This window comes from Camarhynchus parvulus, chromosome 1 (assembly GCF_901933205.1).
Source record: "Camarhynchus parvulus chromosome 1, STF_HiC, whole genome shotgun sequence".
NCBI classification, from domain to species: Eukaryota; Metazoa; Chordata; class Aves; order Passeriformes; family Thraupidae; genus Camarhynchus; species Camarhynchus parvulus.
Window position 1 is genome coordinate 100,824,871 of NC_044571.1, and position 15,270 is coordinate 100,840,140.

The following is a 15,270-nucleotide window of genomic DNA, read 5'->3' on the forward strand; positions in this document are numbered from 1 at the left end:
ATAAATGTAGTTTTGTAGTTAAAAGGTAACTCTTGTAGTTGAAATAGGAACTATGTAAGTGGGATTTTTTTAAAGAAAGGAATGAGGTACTCACAGTAGATAGCGGCCACAGGACATCTAAATCTTTCAGAGAAAAAGAATTTATTGTTCTCTTATCAGAAGAAGCTGACTTCTTCCTGCCTTGCTCAGGATTTAAGACGCCATTAGGAATAAGAGGAAGAAGCTGACACTGACCAGACAGATTCCTTTGTTTGAATGGAACTTAGGCATCATGTATGGGGTGTATGAATATGCAACAGGCTATTGTTTTAAGGGTTAATCCTTTGTTAACGTGTGTCCTTTTTTGGGCTTATGTTGCTCAGAAAAAGGTACCTGGACTGTGCGTAACTCTTTGTTTCTATTGTCTCATATTGTCCTAATCCAAATTGTCCAAATTATTATTACTCTAATTGTATTACTATTTTATAACCATTTTATTACTATTAAACTTCTAAAATTTTAAAAACAAGTGACGGGCGTTTTTCACACAACCACACTTTCAATCCCACTTTAAAGACAATCTCGACTCTAACAGCAGCAGGAGCTCCCTCGAGGACCGCATGACCAAAGCGGCGCAAACAACACCGGCGCCGCCTTTCACAGCCCTCCGGTGGGACACCGGTGCCGGGTCACCCACGGCTGCCGAGCGGGACAAAGGCGGCGGGAAGGCAGAAGAGAGAAGACCGGAGGGACACACAAGCAGCCGCCACTCCGGGAGCTGCCAGCCCCGCTCGGGGGCGGTCGCAGGGGACGAGGGGCCCGCCCGGCTCCGCCTGCCCTCCTCCCCCGCCATGAGGCCGGCCCGCCCCCGCCATGAGGCGGACGGCGGCTCCGTGCTGCAGCCGGCATGCAGCGGCTGGGGCGGCGCGGCCGGACGGAGAGGTTCCCCGCCTGGGGGGTGTTGTTTCCCCCTTTCATCCTCATCCTCCTCCTTCTGGCAGGTCAGCGGGACCGGCGTGGGGCGGGGGACGGGCGCGGAGCTGCGGGCAGCGGGTGTGAGCGGGGCCGGAGGGTTAGGTCCGATGTGGAAGCTTTTCCGATTGAATTGGCACAGGGAGTTGGAAGGGGGTCCCCGGGGTGTCCCAGCAGAGCGGGAGCCCCTCTCTGGCTGCAGGGAGAGTAAACCTCGAGGAGACGGGACTGAGAGAGGACCTCATTAATCAATATCTGTGTATCAATATCTGAAGGGGGTGTGCCAGGAGGATGGAGCAGAGGCTCGGTGGTATCGAGCAGTGGAGCGGGGAGGGGGGAAGGAGGGCAACGTGCAGAAGTTGATGCACAGGAAGTTACACCTGATGGTAAGGAGGAACTTTACTGTGAGGGTGTCCACACACTCGGAAGAGATGGCCCAGAGTGGTTGTGGAGTCTCCCTGAATAGAGATAGTCAGGAACCCTCTGGATGCAATCCCGTGCCACATGTGCTCTAGCAGTTAGGAGCAGTCAGGTTGGACCACATGATCCACTGTGGTCCCTTCCCATCTGACCCGTTCTATAATTCTGTGATTCTGTGAACCCACCCACGTAGGATAGACCCATGATATGCAGGGTGAAGCCACCTTGGTGCTCTCCCGCCAGGCCAGAGCCTGGAGGTGGGCTGGCATGGCACAGCTGGAGCCATGAGTACGCATGGTGACATTGCAAAAGCCTGGAGCTGCTGGCACTGGGGTGTGCCAGAGGCTTGGTATGGGGTGTCCTGAGATGGCAGCCCTGCCAGAGCCTTGGTATGGGGTGTCCTGTGTGGCAGTCGTCTTACATTGCTGCTTCCTACAGAAATGCCTGTGCTACCCCTGGCCTGCTGTTCTCCTTCTGGAGATGGTGTCCTGCTGGCTGCCCTGATTCACTTGATGGCAGGGCTGGTTGGCAGGATGATGGGTCGATTGTTCTGGTTTTTTCATGTGTTTCTTTAATCCAGAGGTCATCTCACAGGTTTAGGGTTCCTCTGCCTGGGCTGCCCCATGTGCTGTGTTGCACAGCCCTCTCCAGCCTGTGCTTGGTGCTCATTTTCAAACAGAGACCAAGTGTGAGCAGGTTCCGAGAGCTGACCTGCTAAAATCCTGTGAGCGGTCAGGCTGTGAGATGGGTCAGCAGCATGAGTCAGTGAGCAAAGGAGTCTCAGGGCAAGGTGAGAACTTTTCACCTACTTGGGGCAGGAATGGGAGCGTGGCAGAAGCTGAGATGTGGAAGGGTTGCCCGGATCCCAGCAAACCAACCAAAAGGGTCAGCACAGATGAAAGGCAGTAATGGCAGTGGGAGAATAGAACCTCTCAGGTGAGTTGCAGCCTGGGAAAGGGGAGCTACAGTGCACTGGGAATGCAGAAGCATGGTTTGCCATCGTTGATTTCAAGTCTGCCACTTCAGTATGAGACCAAATAGGCCACCAAGGGTGATGGTGTATTGGACATGGAGTCTCTCTGAATTTATCCAGGCTGCAGCTGAAGCCTTGACTGTGGGGACGGTGATCCCCAAGAATGTTTTTACAGTGCAGTGGCAGTACAGAGTCATCTTCTTGGGGGAACCTGACTTAGGGCTTTGAATACACTAAATGTTATGACAGCACAAGAGGTAGATACCGTTAAAATAGCTTCTCATAGGAATAAAAAGATAGATGCTCTCCCGCGTTTCTTAATTGTAAAGAGCTCTCTTATTGTTGTTTCACAGATTGCTTTGTCTGGCAGAGCATTGTGGCTGGGAGCACTTGTGGCCTCAAGTGTCCTCAGTGGGGCAGAGAGGGCCCTGCTGGTCCCTGTGCCAGGCACTGCCCTGCCACACTGGCCATGGCCCCGGTGTCAGAGCACAGTGAGGGGAGCTGCTGCCAGATGGCAAGGGATGAGGGAGCCCCAGGCTGGGCCTGGGCAGGGACTGGGAGAAATAGCCTGTTCTCAGACAGCTTCCTTCTCTCCTGCCACCCTCCAGATCAACAAGACAGGCAGCCCAACTCAGATTTCTTCTGGACTCTTTGCTGGGATGGAAGAAATTGGTCTGTGGTGTCTTGGTATTTCAAAATGTTCTTTTTCACTTTAAAGGATTAAGTATAAGGGGGAACCGATATGGCCAGCTATAGAATACTCATATGGAAAGCACCTAAGTCTGAAATGCAGAATGAATGGGAATGGGCTGCCATTAGGATTAGAGAGTCAGATCACGCCTCAAGGGCAGCGCTGTGATTGTATGAAACTGTTAGACTGCATTTTCTTCAAAGCTGTGCTGTACAAGATTTTGATATTTGACATCATGAGTGTTATTTTTATTCAGCAGAAGATTGTTTGGCTCAGTGTGATAATGACTGCAAGGCTTACTGCTGTGATGGGAGTGCTCCCTACTGCTGTTCATATTATGCCTACATTGGGAATGTCTTTTCGTGAGTATATTTGCACTTAAAAAAAAAAGGTGTGCTGTGTTCATGAAGTCAGTGTAAGTTTGCTGTGGCAAAACTATGTTTTGGCAATAAACTGAGGCAGTGTTTGGGTTTGTTGTTTTTAGTTTGGTTTGTTTTTTTCCTTCCTGGTAACAATCTTTGGTATTCCTTTGAGGTCTCATGTTACATGTATTTTTGAAACATACCAGAAAGCTTGGTAAAATTGTGGGTTCTGTCCTTAGTTTGTGTACAATAATATAATTTCTGGAGCTAAGCTTTAGAGATAGTGAGAACTTTGTTTCAAGCTCGAGCTGAAAAGATCTGTGAATAGAAATCTTGTATGTTTTGTTGAAATGGTTTCTCACGCTGAGTCAGTAGTGATTCAAATTACTTGGATTTGAAATTCATATTGCTTTGAGTACTTTTTTTTTATTTTCACTTTTATTCACTTGTTTGTTTTTTGTTAAATAATATTTTGGCTGTTGGTGGATTTATTGAACAAATTCTAGGTGAGAATAATCTGACCCTTTAACAATGTTGTATGAATAGCATGTTTCACAGTGCTGTAAAAAACACAGCAGATGAAATCAAGTGGTTACAAATATTTTCTATCTAGAGAAAAATACAGGAATAAACTTTTGATTAAAAAACATAGACTCTAGTGCAGCTGTTTGTCTTTGCATAGGTGAGGAAGAAGAGAAGCTTGCCTGCTAATGGACCTGACTCTGGCCTTAACTATAGCCACATGTGAAAAATGCCAATCACTTGTTTTTAAAATTTTAAAAGTTTAATACTAATAAAATTGTTATAAAAATGGTAATACAGTTAGAGTAATAATAATTTGGACAATTTGGATTAGGACAATATGAGAGAACAGAAACAAAGAGTTACGGATGGTCCTGGTACCTTTTTCTGGGCAGCATAAGCCTGAAAAAGGACGCACGTTAACAGAGGATTAACCCTTAAAAACAATAGCCTGTTGTATATTCATACATCTCATACATGATGCATAAATTCCATTCAAACACAGGATTCTGTCTGGTCAGTGTCAGCTTCTTCCACATAAGCCTAACCCCGAGCGAGGCGGGAAGAAGTTCGTTTCTTCTGATAATGGAGCAATAAATTCTCTTTCTCTCAAACATTTAGGTGTCCTGTGGCTGCTATCTCAGTGCGAGTTCTTTCTTTAGAAAAAAAGTATCCTACATAGCATAGTTTCTATTTTAACATTTTGTTATAACCTAAAACTATATTTAACACACTACTTAAGAGAATTAATACAGCATAACTTTCTAACACAACACATATAATATTCATTTTAATATTTGCAAAAAGCCAATCATAAAATACACATTTTTCACATCACATCTCACAAGTTGTACATTCATGTGCAAGGGCAAATCTAAATAAAATATAAAATGTGGTTCTTCGTGATAGGGCATCTTATTTTCTGTTGCATCAATTACAACAACTAGTAATTTCCTTAGCCTTTAGCATACAGTCTGTGACTTATTTTTGGTTTGTGAGAAATGGCTACTCACTTTTAATAATTTTAGAAAAGTTTATTAAACCTTATCCAAAAATGCAAGAGAAGACTGAATAGAGAAAATGTTATGGCGCCTGGAGCAAGGGATTTTTCCCACCATGTGCTCACCCACACAATGGAGGTTTTGCCTTTTAACCCTTTAACCCCTCCCAAAGTTCTGTCCATCGACTCCTTCTTTGCTGTCCAGTGGTGGTGATCACTTCCTCAGACCCTGACAGGAGGTCAGATGTCACCATAGTGACAAACCAGCCCTCCCAAATGTCCCAACCCGGCTGTCCCTTGACAGCCACATGAAGGGGTACAACATAACTATAAATCTATAAAACTTTTCTTAACCTATATACATTATATTTGTCTGTTAATTGTGAGAGTCAATCATTGCATTACTCATCTATCACAGGTTTATATTCTTGACTAAAAACAGAGAGGATAAAAATGACATGGCATATGGACTGCCTGGTACTTAGGGAAGACTGAGTGGGAAGGTGGCAGTTGTTTTTTTTTAGAATGACTCCTCTGATGCAAGTTTTGTTTCGGCCATGGTACCTGGGGAATATTCCAGTGTTCCCATCAGTATATTTTATAGCACTTTGAAGGAGTAGGCAGAGTGATGGTATTTTAATACAGAGTTGATCCACAGTTTTTAAAACAGATCACATGCTTCCTGGGCTTAAGGAGATAAAATTATGGTAGAACACCAGAATCCTTCATTCATCTGGAAATGAAAAAGCATGTATTTAAGATGGATGTTGTAGAATGACAAGTGATTTTTTTCCTGATTACTGAGTGAATGTTTGCTTTGATTTGTTTCTCTGTTTTTTCATTTCAAAATTGTTTTTCCATTTACAAGCATCAAAGGAGTTTCTCATTCTGAATACCTTGTTCCAGACCTCGTGTGGTTGGGAATGATGGACACAAGAGCATAGGACATCACATTATAAGAAGGAGACTTCCTGTAGAACAAGTAGATTTAATCTCTCACTTCCCTGAGTGCATAGCTAGCATTTGTCTAGCCTGATGTCAGAGCTGTGCTTTTTGAAGGCCTTGACCAAGGGGGTCTTTAGAGTGACTGCTGAAATGCTGAAACCATGTCTTCAGCACCAAGTTGGCACCTTGTCTTTGGTATGTTTCTTTAACAAATATTAATAGGTATTGAATTAGAGCCGAGTGTGAGTGGCTCTGACACATTTGGAAGGGTTTGTCTATATCTGGGTGGATTTGAATACTAGAGGAGGCTCTTGCAAGTACTGTTTGCCGCAACACATCTTGAAGAACACATTTGATCCTTCTAATTTTTTATGGCTAAATACTCCAATGCATAGGCTTGAGGATCAGTTAGCAGTTGTTATACTCCTTTGACCCGAAATTTTGCATGATGAAGTCACAGATGTTTTTTTTTTTTCCTAAAAGCAGGTCAGGACTTGTCTTCTTTAAACATGTAATCTCATTTTGAAAACTTTCCCCTTCCCTCCCCTCCTCCCTCAGGCTTTATCCCAGGCTCAATTTCACTCCTCCATCCCCAGCTCCTCTTCTTCCCAACTCTGTGGCACAGGGAGTGGGGAATGTGGGTATGGTCAGTCCATCGCAGCTCATCTGCGCTGCTCCTCGTGCTTTTCCTTGGTTCAGTCTGTGCTGGGTTGCAGTGTGGTTATCTCCTTGGTACAGTGCTGTAGGAGTTGGAGAAATTGTCTTCTCTGACTTACAGTAGTTTTACATGGACAAAATATAGTAAAGGTCATTTGAATGCTATGGAGAGGAGAAATTATGTTTAAACTCTCTTAAGAGAGATCCTTAGCTGGCAAATATCTGGGTTAAATATGTCAACTTTCATAGACTTGCATTCTCTCAAGCCAGCTGGGGATCCAAAACAACTTTTTGTGCTCTGGGAAGAAAGAAGAAGCTGTTTTCTGTATTGTGAATGTTCTCACACATGTGTGGTGTTGACTAATTAAAAAGATGTGAAGCTCTTTAGCAATCTGGGAAAGAGATCATCTCTTTCTCTGCCTGTGTCCACTAAGGCTGAGCATGAGCACAGTGCAGAATGCCAGTCAAAGGCAATCCAAAATGCAGCCTTGGTGTTCCTCTGTGGAAATCCAGCGCAGCTATAAGGCTAGGAAAAGCAGATTATATGATCATGGCTTCTGTGTTGGATATGAATTTAAACTCAGACTTAACTGCTTGCCAGTAGTCTGAGCTGTCACAGCTTGAGCAGGATTTACATTTTTATTTGGTTGAGTTTGATTCTGTAAGGAACTAAATATGCTAAATCAAACAGCTCTCTGTGCAATTAATAAATGAGGAAAAGGCAAAAATAAAACATGGTTGTTTCCTTTGACAATTAAATAGGAACAAAGGACCTCTGTGCATTAAATCTATAAGCTTTCAGCTAAGATGCTCATTACTAACGAAAACCTTTTCCTCTGAAATCTCCTGAACCTTGTTTTTGAAGGGATAAAAATAGGAAAAAGAACTTCATTAAATTGCTCTTTTGAAATTGAAGGATTTCATTTATCTGTTTCTCTGCATCTCAGAAGTTGTTGTTTACAACAGGGTCTTTCTTCATACCACACATAATCTGGTAATGAGTCTAGCATAACCTTCAGTTTCTAAACAGATGTGTGTTGTTTGAAATTAAGGGCTTAGAAAACATGAAGGCATGTATGTTACTTTATCCAAATGAGTTCTCTGATCAGAAAAAGAGAAGCGGTAAATCCCTGTCTTTTTAATTATCTGTGTGATAAAGGATGGTAGATAGAATGTGAAAAAAAGGATTTTTCAGTAACTCCTAAGCAAAATCCAACTATAGAAACATTACAATGATTAAGTAGCTAGAAGATCACATACTTCATTACTCACAAGCTGGCAAGTCATAAGAGATGTGCAAGAGCCTTTTTATGACAGGAAATACTTCCATTAAATTACTTTGTTAATCCATCTACACCAGTCAATGTATTCTCCTTCTCTATGGGTTTTGTATCGACTTTACCTTCTATTCAGTGCTGTAGACAAGAAGATGCCATTGGAAACAGGTAGAAATGCCTTTCCTTGACTGATAAATCATGTTTTTTTTGTTCAGACAGAAAAATGTAGCTGAAGTATGTAATAGCAAAACTGCAAAAAAAGCCACTCAGAGTGTAGGCTGTCCATTGGATCCAATTGTCCAAAAAGTTTAAAAATCGAACGGTATGATGAAACACCTTCATAGTTTTCCCTGTTTTCTCTAGTTTCTTCATTATTCACAGTAGTGTTTTGCTTTCCTCCATTCTTTTGAAGTCTTAAATTTTTTTTGGTGTTCCTGGTGGTGCTTTGCTCTTGTGCAATGATTATAATACCTCATATATGCAAGTGATTTATTTGCTAATTAATACAGCTGACACCTTACTCAGCTGGTGTTCTTATTCTCCATCAGTCTTTTTTCAGTCTGTGCCTGGATATGTCTTTGTCATGTGGCCAAAATATAGTGGCTTTCCGTAATGAGATCTCATTCTGTGGTGGGAATATGTGTGTGCCAGCTGATGAAACCATGGCATTCTGCATGCTCTTGTGCAGGTGTCTGGAACTGACTCCTATCATTCCCACATTACTGTCCTACTTCTAAAGTATGCCTGTCGCAAATTTCCACTCTGTTTGGAATGTTCGCTTTTGTCCTAGGGTGACTTTAAGATGCTCGCATCCCCATTTGTCTGCCCAGAAATAAATTTTGCACTTTTGTCTGTTTAGCCCCGAAATAAGTTTTGCATGGTTCCGAGAGCCAAGGGAGGGAGAGAAGAAGTGCAGTTTGTTAACAGAAACTGCACTTGCACCCCTGCATCTTCTCCTGGACTGTGCTGTCTGCAGCATGGACAGTGAGAGAGAGCTCTCCTTTGCTTTTAGTTAGTTTTTAGCTAGCTGAGGCAGAGAAGCTCCCTGCACTGTGGTTTTTCTTTTCTTGGAACTGTTTAAACTTGCTCTGCACGAAACACCCATGTAAGAGACAGTCCGAAGTTTCCCTCATTTGCCTCACGACCGTCATCCAGGACAGAGATTGAAGCCCCCTCCCAAGGACTGAGTCTCACACCCCTATAATTCTAACACAGGCATGCTGGGCTGGCTGAAGCAGGATGTTTGCCAAGTGTTACCTGCAGGTGTGTTTGCTGGACCAAGACTGGTTTCCCATAGAAACCAGTGCTGAAACAATGGGTCCTGCTCACTGCTGGGACTGGTTTGTCCTGTTTCAGAACTGGGCTGTCTGTACTTGTTCTCAATAGACTTATTCTCCACTGTCCTGTACCTGATCCCCTCCCAGCAGAGGACTATAAAAGACCCCTGAGTTAACCAAAGACTTTGAGATTCTCCCCAGTGTGACAAGACAGATCTGTTGGCTGGACCATGAGGATTTCGTCTCTCCATATCCCCTCCCCTCTTTTTCTCTCTATCCTTTACCTCCTTTCTAATCCTTCTATCACATTTGCTGTGGGCACTCAATAAAAGGTGCATTAGTTTTGATTAATTCTGAAATCCCCTCTGTGTTGTTTTTGCACTCTGATAGCAGTTAACAAACCATCACGACCCCCGCTTGTACGAGCAGATGGTGACATTACAACCCAGAAGAGCACTGTCAGCTCACAGGCCTGGGCCGTGGCATTTCCAGCACCAGAGGGACTGATAAGAGACTGGGTAAGCTGAGCTATAGCCCACAAAGAGGACTTTCTGAGTTTGTAATCTCTTTTGGAGTGGCAAGAGGCTTTACTGTTTAATATTGTTCATTTTTTGTGCTGGTGAATGCTTTGCCTGTTAAATAAACAGTTTTTTCCACTTTTCTCCAAGGAAATCTTCTCCCGAACCATTTGGGAGAGGGGCTACTTGAATTTGTTTTCTAGAGGAAACCCCTTTAGAGGCTTTCCGCCACATTGGCCCTAAACCAGGACAACTATTCATATAAAGGATGAGAAACAGTGAGGCTATTGCTTGAGAAGTGAGGCATAATCAGGAGGTGGGACACCACTGCTCATAAAACTCTATAGAAATGTCTGTGAGCCTCATTAGCTTGACATCAGGATTAGACCTGATTGTGTCATCTAGACTGTTGGTTCCTAAAATCCTGTTAATTCTTGCATCTCTCCCTAGCTCCTTTTGTTTCAGCTTATGTCACATACCAGACTCAGGGTGTTCTGCTGCGTCTGTCAGGTCCAACATACTATCACTAATTTTTCTTTTCCTGCTTTCCTTGTTCCCCTTAGTTTAGCGACAAGTTTATGAGAAAATCACTCTAGAAGGAGTGTTTCCTCTTATATTGGTTTTGCACGTCCTGGTTTTTGGTAGCAGAATGGCCGCAGAGGTGACTTCTGTGAGAAGGTGTTGAACGCTTCTACCGTGTCCAGCAGAGGCAATCCCTGATGGCTCTGAAGATGGACATGCTGCTGGCCAAAACTGGGCCAATTAGAGAGGTTGGTAATGCCTCTGTGATAACATAGACAAAAAGAAAATCAAAACAAAGGTATAGTTGATAGTTTCCTCTGGCCTTGGACCAAACCACACCAAGCAGTTCAGGAAAAAAAAAAAAACCAAAACCAAAGGCAACGGAAGGATTGCTGCCATAGTCTCCAAGGCCAGGGAAAGGGAGAAAAACCAGAAAAACCCAACTGCTTGCCTAAGCTAACAAAAACCCAAGCTAGCTAAGCAGCAAAGTAACCACCATCCTCACTGCATCACAGAGGCCTGGGGAGTGAGGCTGTGGAAAAGCCTTCGCAAGAGCCCCAAGGCTCCCTTCTTCCCCTGGGCCAGCCTTAAAGCTGCAGCAACCATAGAGCAGATGGTAAGGAAATTGAAAAGCACCCCAAGACAGTGCTGGAGACCCCATGCCACATTTAAACATGTTCCACTCTTAGTGATGAAGTGTTTTGTTGATTCAGGACGTTTGCATTCAGCTTGGCTTTTGAGTGTGACTAGCATTTGAAGTTTGAGAAGCACAAGGAGAAATCTTCAGCATCACAGACAGGCCGAAGTAATTCTTTCTCATATTAGCCTCTTTGGTTCTTCAATGTACTTGCTCTTAGATTTCCCCTTTTTTACTTTGTACTTATTGTACCATTTGTGTACTTATTGTACCATTTGCCTTTTTGCTTCATATCACTCTATTCTTTCATTTACCACTTGCCTTCCCCAGAGTGGGAAAGTGTAATTCTACTTCATACCTCCGAAAATTTGCAGTACAGTCCAATTAATCTCGTTGAGTTGGCAGTTCAGACTGCCTGATTTGTGACACGCTTCTGGTACCACCAAAAATGCCACTCCTATGCCATGAGACCAGTCTGAGGGTAGTATCTCATATCCATTGGTCCTGATGCGACAAAAATATCTGTACTGGAGTAAATATTTGCTTAAGACAAGAGTTGCAGTGTTTTCTATGGGACTAGCTGATTAATGCAGTTGCTTTGAAAAAAAAATTAAATTTAGAGAAGTTTGGAATGGAGGCTGCTAATCCCTCTCTCAATCTCTGAGCCCAGATGCAACACATGAGGCACTGTCCCCAGATGTGGTGAGTCTGGAAACATTTATTAAAAGTGTACATAGCTTTTATAATATTTTTACTATCAGGCTAGAATAGCATGAGTCTGAATAGCCAACAGTATAAATGTTCCTGATGACTGGTAACCAATAACATACACGATCAATTCCCTAAGAGCAACATCAGCTTTTTGCCCCTAAGACAAGCACTTGTATAACAATTTCTTCTGCAAAACCACTATGCTTCTGCTACTTGTTACACCTCTTCTGCCTTGACTGCATAGTCCTATCTTTTCTTACTAGAAGCTCGTTTCCTTTCCCCACACCCAGAGCTTTCCCAGAGCTTTGTGACTTAGCACTGACTCAGAGAGACGTGAGTCCTTTTGATGTCTGTATTTTTCTTCATACCTACTGCAGCTTAGCTCTGAATTCAGAGCTTTTGCTTGCCTTGCACTGCTAGGTCAGTGCAACCAGGCTCCCGCTATCACAGGCAGCCCACAGATGTGCCAAGCTCGGTGTTCACAGTTCTCAGTAGCTCGCACCTGCTGCATCTACTGGAAAGCTCTTCCAGAGCCATATTTTTCTGGTCATCGAGAATCTTTTCTTTCACAAGCTTTTTCTACAAATCTGCTAATTCTTGTGATATTTTTTAAATTGTCCCTTCATTTTGATATGAAATTGTGAAATAACTTCTTTCATCCCTTCTCTAAGTGATGGATTGTGGACTGGGTTTGTTTTGGGGAGCTGCTATATGGCACAGTATACATCCATTGTGTGTATCACATGTGATTCTTGGGGTGTCCTGTGCAGGGCCAGGGGTTGGACTTGATGATCCTGATGGATCCCTTCCAACTCATCACATTCTGGGATTCGATGATTCTGTGATTCCCATTCACTGTATTAGTTAACTGTGTACATTTAAATATATATCTGGATTCAAAAGCACAGCTCTCGTTTAGTCAGTGGGGTATATGGTTTGCACATACATAGAAGGAAAAGAATTGCCTGCTTTTCTGGGTAAACATTTCTTTGTGTTACTTTACTGTGCTGTTGACCAACCTGTCTGCTCTTTCCAAAAGTTGCACATTTTTCTGAAGTGACTGTAATGGACTGTGATGCTTGGGGGAAAAATGGGACATCTTGAGCATATATCTTAATGAAAATGGTATTAATATGTTGTTTAGTGTTTATGGATGCTTTTGATGTTTTGAATATTTTGCAAGCCATGTAACGGCATTCAGTCACCTCCTTGATGCTGTTGCAAAATGGTGTCAATTTTAGATTAGTAACAGGTTGTGACATAACAGCAGGATTTACCTCTAGGGAAACTTCACAAAATGTTGTGTTTATAGATCATTCTGTCAAAATAGCTCAGATTGTCTTTCCTTCTGGTTTTGCTACTAGAGATATTTTCATGGATAGGTCTTCTGGCTTGTGAGCTGAGCCAGGATGCCATGCATTTGCAAGGGAAGTTTTTGCTGACTCATCAGGAACTGGCTCTTCTCCAGGCCCCAGTGATCAGCTGAGGTGGAGGAGGTCAAGCCTAGCTCAACATTACTTAATGTGTGTGCGCGTGTCTGTACCGTATGGTGACTTCTGCATCCTCAGCATAGCTGCATCCAGATAAAGCAACTTCCATCAGTTTATGGAACCGTAAGGAGCCACAGCATATTTCTCTAACTATAGTTTAATTTTCAGGTTTTTTTTAGTTTTCTGACTCATAGTCCTCTTCTCCAGAAGCATAAAATGATTCATATACCCAAGCACTTAACACCTTTTCCATTTGTAAATGGCATTTCATGCAAGCTTAATGAGGATATTCCAAACCACTAAAACCATAATTTGCTTATGCTTCGTAATAAGGTTTGAATCCTGCAAAGACTTATGTTAATACTTTCAAGTTCATTGTAGGTTTTTTGCAAATGGTGATTTAGAATCAGAATTTCCTCTGGCTTAGTCTCACTGAGTCTTTGTGCCCCTTGTAAGCTCTGACACAGCACCTGGGAAGAGAGAACGGGGAAGAAAAATGGAATTGGTGCTGTAAATCTGACAGAAAGAAAAAAATGCAGAAGAGGCTCTTTTATTGCTTTCACTGGGGTAAGATTTGAGTATTAAAGTACATTAGAAAAAGAAAAGATGAAAAGCATTTTTTTCATTTAATCTGCTTTAGAATTTCTAAAATTAAACTCTCAGTGTCTTATTATTTTCATATGAAGATATGAGGGAAAAATCCTTTTCCTGGGTAATTCAAAGCTCAGATTTATTTAGTCTCAAAATATACGTTTCTAGCTACCACTGCAGTTTTAAAAAGCTATTGCATGGTTGCTCAAGCAATGCACATATTTTACGATTTTAAAATGGAATAAAATAATTTATGATGTTAGGTTTTTAGTGTTCTTATTCACAGTTTTCCTGCCAGATCATCCAAGAACCACTCCAGATTATTCAATGCCAAAAAAACCCTAAATATTTTTCATTTGTCTAACACATAGAATTCTAAAAGCAGTAAAATCTTCTAATCTGTGTTGAAATTTAATAAATGCATTTAATTAATGCATTTCTGAGGAAAAGTTTATGTTCTCAGAATCAGATTTATGAAAAGGTCAAAGGCATTTTTTTCTGGTCCTTAAGGTAGTGTTATTTTTTTGTATTCAGATATTTTTTTACTTTTTTTTATTCAATGTTATTTTCACTTTGTTGTTGTGAAAAGGATTTTTGGTTACAATTTTCCTCTCCTTTGTTGCATTAAATGGCAAAATTTTCTCCTCTGTCTTCCCTCATTCTCCAATAACCTTAAAAAAAAAAAAGGAAAAAAAGTCAATAAGCTTCTGCTTCAGGAATGATTTATCACTCATTAATGTCAGTGAAGGAGTCCAACTGAAGCAATGCTAAGAGTTAGGAAAGGACCATGAATTCCAGTTTCTGCAAAGCTCAATGTGTGTTTTGCTTTGTAGAATTTGAAATGGCTTGGCTCCTTGCAATCAAAGCTGTTTTCCACGTGCAGGTGTTGCCACCAGGGAACTGGAAACAGCCCCGACACTATTTCAGCAAGTGGGTCCCTGTGCTGCCTCCCTCACCGTGCTGGTCTCCACACAACATTCCATTAAAATGAACAGGAGCATTGCTGGGCTTTCCAGAAGGTGCAAGATGAGCTAAAGCCTCCAGTTTGGTTATACTCCTTGAATGCTTTTCCAGTGATGTGGGCAGTGCAGGAGCCTCTCAGAGGCTATAATATAGGTGTATATATAATAATGTGGTGGTGTTCACAGGGGTCCCAGGATGAGGGAAGAGATGAGAATCTTGACTCCATGTTTCAGAAGTCTGATTTATTATTTTATGATATCTATTATATTAAAAGAAAATGATATACTAAAACTACACTAAAAGAATAGAAGAAAAGATTTCATCAGAAAGCTGGCAAAGAAAAGGAATGGAAAGGAATGAATAATAAAATCTTGTGTTTGTTCATAGCCTTGACAAAGATGGCTGTCATTGGTCATCGAGTCAAAACAGTTTCACATGCTGGGTAAACAATTCTCCAAATCACATTCCAAAGCAGCAAAACATGGAGAAGCTGGAGCTTCTCTGGAGAAAAGATCCTAACAAAAGGATTTTTCTTTAAATATGTCTGTGACAATATATAGAAAATCATGAACGGGACAGGACTGCTGGGGAATGCGTCTCCAGCTGTTTATTTCCAGCATCAGTCTCATTACATGGTTGGGACAGTGGGAAGATGCCAGCAGCTCATGTCCTCAGCAGCAGCAGAACTCATTGTTACAACTCACTTTAGAAGTTTTTTAACCAATCATACAAAGCAAAAGCATACTGACAGTAGAGTTATCCA

At 42.1% G+C, this 15,270-nt stretch overlaps 1 protein-coding gene across 2 annotated transcripts in view; it reads left to right on the top strand.

The window, feature by feature from the left end:
• The first annotated feature begins 837 nt into the window (after positions 1-837).
• CYYR1 (cysteine and tyrosine rich 1) overlaps positions 838-15,270 on the top strand; it is a 29,742-nt gene continuing 15,309 nt past the window's right edge. The window contains exons 1-2 of one of the 2 annotated variants that reach the window (XM_030949417.1): positions 838-980; positions 3,292-3,397. In XM_030949417.1, the coding sequence (XP_030805277.1) occupies positions 887-980; positions 3,292-3,397 (200 nt within the window). In that variant the 5' untranslated portion in view covers positions 838-886. The remainder of the gene's footprint in view (positions 981-3,291; positions 3,398-15,270) is intronic. The other variant, XM_030949425.1, reaches the window with a different exon arrangement.